Source organism: Siniperca chuatsi, linkage group LG20 (genome assembly GCF_020085105.1).
Source record: "Siniperca chuatsi isolate FFG_IHB_CAS linkage group LG20, ASM2008510v1, whole genome shotgun sequence".
Lineage (NCBI taxonomy): Eukaryota > Metazoa > Chordata > Actinopteri > Centrarchiformes > Sinipercidae > Siniperca > Siniperca chuatsi.
Window position 1 is genome coordinate 3,604,332 of NC_058061.1, and position 7,360 is coordinate 3,611,691.

General features: G+C 42.4%; 1 protein-coding gene across 2 annotated transcripts; it reads right to left on the bottom strand.

The window, feature by feature from the left end:
* Window positions 1-6,943, bottom strand: arf2b (ADP-ribosylation factor 2b). 2 transcript variants are annotated; one of them, XM_044178749.1, is made up of 5 exons: window positions 6,790-6,943; window positions 5,471-5,628; window positions 4,760-4,870; window positions 2,077-2,201; window positions 1-1,946 (listed from the first exon to the last, which is right to left on the bottom strand). In XM_044178749.1, the coding sequence occupies exons 2-5, from the start codon at window positions 5,616-5,618 to the stop codon at window positions 1,785-1,787; spliced, it is 546 nt and encodes a 181-aa protein (XP_044034684.1). In that variant the 5' UTR covers window positions 5,619-5,628; window positions 6,790-6,943; the 3' UTR covers window positions 1-1,784. The 2 variants fall into 2 exon arrangements, with proteins under 2 accessions (XP_044034684.1, XP_044034686.1); XM_044178751.1 differs by lacking the exon at window positions 6,790-6,943 and adding an exon at window positions 6,580-6,737.
* Window positions 6,944-7,360: the final 417 nt, after the last annotated feature.

Sequence of the window (7,360 nt, forward strand, 5' to 3'; positions counted from 1 at the left end):
TTGGATCAAATCATGTTTATTAATGTGTTCAGGAAATCCCCACGGAAACAGTTTACAGGGGAACTTACAGATTTACAATCATTCTTGACAGAAGTGCCAGCTTAACCCCCATGGTTCGACACCGAGGACGCCTGCTGAATCTCACGACCAGTTAACTGCACACCCATTCCCCTCAACAGGTCTACCACCGAGTCCTTCCAGCTCACCGACGAGCTACTGACAGAGAGTGCTTGTGTTGGTCTTTTCAGTCATGAAGTATGCAGCGCTATAATGTGTAGTAGCCTGTAAACACCCAGACATTCGAACTAGGTTTCCTTTCTTCATGTCTGGACCGTTCACAGTTAAAGAGCCTTCATTTTTTTGGTGCCAATCCTTCATCCCAACCAGGAAAATTAGACAGCTGGATGCTTTCAGATTTCAAAAAAGTAAAACTGCCAACCGTTGGTGAGAAAAAAAAAACCTCTTCAGTAAAAGTCATATGCAGTTCAGGCCCTCGAGGAGACACTACTTTCATATACAGGATTTGTCATACTGCTCAAATGCATTTGGTTCAGCAGTCAAAGTACAAATAGAAATGCTAAAACTAGTTACAGAAAAAAAAAAAAAAAAAAAAAAAAAACAACTACACATGTAACATCTCTTAAAGGAACAACATGTGAAGCTCGTGAATGTTTCAGGACATCTGTCTCAGTTTACCGGCTGAAGTCTGCGAAATGCCCAACACTTTGTTTTTCCACCCACGTGAAGCAGGAACACTTCCACAGCATGATTAATTGTACTGAAGGTCATCTCTCGAAAAAAAAAAAAAAAAAAAAAAAACCCAATTCAATCCAAACAACTTGAAAAGACAGGACTTGCATATACTCGCAGATTCTAATTTTAAAGTAGATTTAATTTTTTAAGATTGTTGGCATGCCTTGTGCTTCGCGGTCTCTCTTAGTGGGGGGGGAAGGTAGTGTTCATTGGAGAACCATTGCTAAGAATAATCTGTTATATTCCAATATAATCATAATCATAATAATAATAATAATAATAAAACAAACAGCATGATTTTCAAATGACACCAGAATGATCGAGGATGGGCGTTTTTTTTTTTTGTCCTTTTTCCATTTTTGATTTGCTTCGACCTGATACAGGTTAAGATGCAATTTACTGAATCTCTTACTGGTGGGTTTGAGGTTTCAAAATCAAGAAGAGGTTAAAATTAACATTTAGCATTCAGTCTACATCAGGTGAACATTTCTAGTTAACATAGATATATACTACAGGGGGGAGCTCGCACCCCCTTGCTCTTTCTTTGCCGTATGAAAACCATGCTTCCTCTGGAGAGTCAGGGTGGGGAGAAGGGGGCCGTGCAAGACTTGGAGTGGGGGGGTAGGCTGAGTGGGGCAGAGGCTGAGTTTGGTGGATGGAGAAAGGGGGCTTGAAAACCAGACTGCTGATTCCACAGGAGGTGTGTAAAAGGCACGCCAGGGTTACTCCCAATCCCAATCCCAGCCCACACACACACACACTCACTCACTGAACACACACACATGCACGCCCACACATGCACGCCCACGCACGCACGCACGCACGCACACACACAAGCAGCACAGGCTAGAGCCCCGAGAGTACTGACGAGGGACGAGGGGAGAAAGCAGAAGGAAGTTCTCGAAAGAAAGAGCTGGGGGGGGGTTTGAAAACTGGGTTAGATGGGAGCGAAGGGGCCTGGATCCGGTGCTGCCGCTGTGTTGAAACAGAAAAAATAAACAACAAACAAAAATCAAAACTGGTGGAATGGATCATTTCTGGTTCTTCAGCTGGTTGGAGAGCCAGTCCAGGCCCTCATACAAGCCATCCCCGCTGGTGGCGCAGGTGGCCTGGATGTACCAGCTGCGCTGACGGAGGGCGTGCAAGCCCAGCTTGTCTGTGATCTCTGCAGCATTCATAGCGTTGGGGAGATCCTGGGAGAAGAAGAAACAGTCCGTCACGACGCCGGTCTCTACAGCTATTCGTTATCAAAAGCAAAGGGGTGATATCTGCAGCAATTTAAGACATTCGAAGATACTCCACGGAACGGAAATGTGATCTCACCTGTTTATTTGCAAAAACGAGCAGCACAGCGTCTCTGAGTTCGTCCTCAGCGAGCATCCTGGACAACTCCTCCCTCGCCTCGTTCACTCTCTCCCTGTCATTGCTGTCCACCACAAAGATAAGCCCTGCATACAAAAACACAGTTTACTGTTATCAGAATCAGAAATGCTTTATTGATCCCCGAGGGGAAACTCTTTTGCTACAGCAGCTCACTGTCACGTCAGTGCACACAGGGATAGAAGTAATAAGCAAAAGAATATAATACACTATAATACAGGTCAGAAATAAATTAAGTACCAAGTGGGTATAAGTATAAAATAAAATAAGTGTGAAGTGCTTTTTATTGGTTGATGATAATAATATGGTATAAAGTAATAGTGCGTGAACTGCCAAGTTAAGTGTAGCTTATTAAGATTATAATGAGACGGAGGATATTACAAGGAGGATTATGACAAATAAAAAAGGACCATGATTGCTCTATTTTGTATAAGTTTGTTTGTTTTTATATATATCTCGGTATTATTAGTTACAACACAGAGATGTTGATTTGAAATCATTCATCCTCTGGTTCCCAAAGCATTTTCTTCCCTCTCAGATCAAAAGCTGCGACTTTGTTCCATTAATAATTATGTACAAGTTGTTCCCGCTGCTTGGTAAGTCAAAAGCCAAAGCCTTACGTTCATACTATGCCACAGATGAGTGCAGCCGCAAACTGTGGGGTTCCAACGTGGCCGTTATGTAAATTAATAATCCCAAAACATTTGAGGATTATACTGATAAACTGGATATTTAAATGTGAACTGCTAAAAGTAACGCACACACTCAGCCATCGAGTTGCCTACGCTGCAGTCAAGTGTAGAAAACAAGCCAATTCAAAAATAAACTCAAAATGTGTCACTTGGTAACTGAACGTCTGTTGAGCGTGAACATTTTAATCAAACCAAACGCTGACAGACACTCGAATCTTCAAACTTTAAATGCAGTTGAATTAATTATCGAGCGCTGTCAAGAGACTTGAAATGATGTAAATGCAGCATTTTGAGAAAGCAGACGCTTTTACAGGGAGACTCGCAGTAAAACATAAAAATCAAACTACAAGGAAATGTTCATGTTTTAAAACTTCTGGCCTCACAGCACGAGTTTAGTCTTTGAAAGCTGACAGCAGTGTAACCTACACAGAGCAACGCAGCTGCAGCTTTCGACATCGTGTGATTCGGTGATTACAAAAGTAACGAGAGCAACAAGATTATTATTTTTTTATTTTTTTTTTTAAATGAGAGAAGAGGATGACAAAAGGTCCCGGGGCTGATCTAAGTTCCTCATGGCTGAAGACAGGTGAGGACGTTCAGTCTCCAGCACCAGCTGTGTCTGTACGCAGCACCACTGACTCGCTGTCCGTTAAATTAAAGCGTCGCTATGAAATACCACTAAAACAAAAGGCTTCAATACTCACTGAAAGCACGAGGCCTAACACCACAGTGTTTTTCAGAGAACACAAAAGCATCTTGCATATTCTGCACTTGTTGTCAGAAGACTTGCTGCTTCTTTTAGTCATTCAGAGACAGAACTGTGCAGTTTGGAAAGGTCAACCCTTAAACTGAGCCAAATACTGTTTGGTGTATACAACATTACACAGAAAAGAGACTAAGTCCTTAGTAACTTGCTGGTAGTTTTGTATGCTTTCAATGGTTTTTGATGGAAGCGTTTAAGCACCATTTTTCTCATAGTGGCGCAGCGGGTCCTAACCTGTTTCGCTTGTGACCACTTAAAACAAAGCAGTGCCTACTTGTGAACCCCATCACGGGTTATTATGGCCTTAGTATGGACATGAATTAGCAGTTCAAGCAAAGAGTGATTTTCCCTCCTCATATTGTTTTATTTAAATGACTTTTAGAGGCCTGAAGTGGTGAAAGTATACACTACTTCACAAGAAATCATAGAGAGGGGTCAGAAAAAATAAGCTTCTTTTTCCTTTCTTATCCTTTAATCATCTTGTGACCCCTCAGATTTACTTTGGGACCCCATAGGTGGTCTCAAATCCCCAGGCTGGGGAACCTGGGGGTAGAGGTTGTGATATTTTCCAGACAGCAAGTCAATGGGTCTGCATAGCTGGACCAACCCTCAGCGTCTATACGTGCTGGAGAAAACACCAATTTATTCTGAAGTAAGATATGCTGTTTCTGGAATACTCTCGGCCCTTTCTTGATTAACGATGCAGCATCTAACAGTCATTACCAAAAAAGGATTCACACGTTCAATTTCACACTTGGATGCTGAGCATGTGGATGGTGAGGTTTGTTGCAGCTGGATGTTTGTCTGGTGTGTGCAAGGAAAACGAGGAGGAGCTAAAGCAGGACCGAAAAGGTGTCTGGACGGAGCTGCTGAAATCACAACAGACTAATCTTTTAAAACTATAACAAAATACAGGTTCAATTGAGAATCTACCAGCATCATTAGCAGGAGATACTAGGCAATGTTAGCCTACAGTGCCTTAACATATTCTGATGCATTCAATTGGAGGAAATGGTAGAGGCGTCACACAATAAACCCTTTGAGAATTAAACAATGGCGTATGAGTCATTGGTTGTGTAGTTTTAAGATCATCTTTTATGCACCAATGTGGCCACCTATAGGCAGTAATGTTCACTGACACTGCTGCCAGCCGAGATAAAGTCCCCCTCACCTTGAGTGTTCTGGAAGTAGTGGCGCCACAGCGGCCTGATTTTGTCCTGACCGCCCACGTCCCACACTGTGAAGCTGATGTTCTTGTATTCTACAGTTTCAACATTAAAACCTGGACAGAAGAGGAGAAACATGGATGAGTCACTGACTGACTGACTGAAAAAGATTTCAAGTTTTGAATGCTGACAGACAGTTCAATATCCAACACTCCACGTAGTGTCTCTGTAAAATACAAATTAAATTCAAATCAAGTTCATTTAAACCTCTAGTTCAGTGTGAGTGTTTGAGATGAGAGGTACACAACAGGGCTGGGTATCGAACCTCAATACACGAGTATAAAAACAGTCAAGTACTGAAAGCTGGCATCAAATCTCTGGTCAGATTCTTAATCTTGTGCACTTATATTTTGATCAGATGGTTCCCGATTTATTCCACAATTTTTCCCATTTCAGACTGTTTTTCATTTACACAAAGTTTAAGTACAGCTGATTGTGTTTTGTTAAATGAAAAACAGGTTTTAGAGAAAAACATTTTTCAAAAGTAAAAGATATCACAAAGTTTTTGATGCATATCAGTCCAAACCTTGGATACTGTATTGGCACTAGTATCAAAAACATTCAGACGATACCCAGCCCTATATACACAACAAGCTGTAAAACTGGTAAAACACTCAAAAGATGAACAATATGGATTAATAGATATATATCCATACCAATGGTGGGAATGGTGGTGACTATCTCTCCAAGTTTCAGTTTATATAAGATGGTTGTTTTTCCAGCAGCATCGAGCCCGACCATAAGAATCCTCATTTCTTTTTTGCCAAACAGGCCCTTGAATAAGCTTGCAAATACATTCCCCATGGTGACGAAGCTGTCGAAGAAGAGAAGGAAACAGGGTTAGGACAGGAACCAAGTAGTGTTTCAGTTTCAGCCAGACAGAAAAGTCAGTCAGTGAGACTGGTATACAGCTGGTAAATATAATATTTTTTGTTTAATATCATTGTTGGACAGGTCATTAATGGCACGAATGAATGAACAGGTTGATAGCAGCAGTACATTTGGTTTGAGTAAAATGCTGATTTTCGCTGAACCAAAGCAGGTTAACATGGTGGGAACACAAGTTTACTTAAGCTAATGGTTAAACGTTACGGCATATGGCTGCACGATACCAGCCCAAACATCAACCATTATCTAACGTTTCCCCGCATTAACCTCACAACGCCGCAGTTAACTTCGCTTGTACTGAGATCTCGCAAATTAGCAGCTAAAAAAAACTCCTATATCCAGAGGCAGCTACACTGTTAACCCGCATAAACTAACTCAACAGATAAGAAAGGCCTGTTTCAGCTGGCAAACTCTACCCTTATGCACTAGCGGCAGAGATAATGTTACTGTATGTGAGAGCCGTCACAAGACGCTAGCTTGCTACACCTGAACCTTAGCAAAAAGGCCGACAATCCGACAGCTAAGTTCGTGTCAGTGCGGGTAAAATGTAAAGCAAACGCGCTCAGTGCGTGGAGAAACGTGAATTATTTTAGATACGAGGATAACTGAAGCTGTGTAGCGTTAGCTGGTTACTACCACTCGAAGCAGATTACCGCTAGCTTTACTAAGGGCGGATGCTTTAGCTAGTTAGCTTGCTAGCTTGTGTTAGCTTGCTGCTAGCGGGCGGCACAATTTCGCGAACGTTAACGGTCGAAAGAGCACCGCCGTTTGCAATACACGGCGGCACATCCATAACACATCTAACGCTGACATGTTTTTTTTAAAAAAAAAACAACCCCGTCGGTGAAATTTAAGTCTAGTGCTTTGTTAAACCCACAGTGACAGCTCTTTGATCGGTCCGTGACAGGAACTGCTTTAGCTGGCTAACGTAGCAGCCGTTAGCTAAATGCCGCGTCACAGTGAAGCGAGAACACCGTGACTTCACGTTAAACACCAAAGAAAACGAGTCGGTCGTACAGCGCAACAGTCAGTTCACATAAATAGGACATTTTAGGACAAAAAACAACGCGTTAGAGGGGAGAATTACCTTTAAAAAGACAGCTTCTCGATCTTTCCGTTATCTTTCACTGTCACTCCAAAATGGCGTCTTGCGCAACCAGGGAGACACCGGCGAACGGGCACTTCCCACTATCAAACCTGAGCCAATCACAGTACAGATGGTGTCACTAATAACCCGCCTCCGTTACCCTGCTGCCCAATCACAGCGTCAGCAGATCTCTGTTTGCACATTGCACAAAATGTCGAGGAAGTGAACCGCACACGAGTTTATTCAAGTTTCAGCCACAGTGGGTAACAAGACTGACTGGACTGAGTGGGGTTTTTCTTGTAATGCTGGCATGAGATCAGAACTCCAGCTTGACAAAATGCTGCGGAAAATATGTCACTTATACTGGGTTGTTTCTCAGCAATGTAGTGCCAAAGGTATGTGGACAGGGGGTGTTTGGGCTAGGCCCCCCTTAGTTCAATGACACAATAGACAATAGTGAGCTTTCCAACTTTGTGGCAACAGTTTGTGTTCGTCCCTTTGCTGTTTCAACATGGCAGTACCTCCATGCACAAAGCCAGCTCCATAAAGAAATAGTTTTACCAGTTTGGTG

Coding starts and splice junctions, on each gene's coding strand:
- arf2b (XM_044178749.1), bottom strand. CDS start 5,618: ATGGGGAATGTATTTGCAAGCTTATTCAAGGGCCTGTTTGGCAAAAAA. Junction 4,871..5,470: donor CACCACCATTCCCACCATTG/GTATGGATATAT, acceptor TCTTCTGTCCAG/GTTTTAATGTTGAAACTGTA. Junction 1,947..2,076: donor TCGTTTTTGCAAATAAACAG/GTGAGATCACAT, acceptor TTCTTCTCCCAG/GATCTCCCCAACGCTATGAA.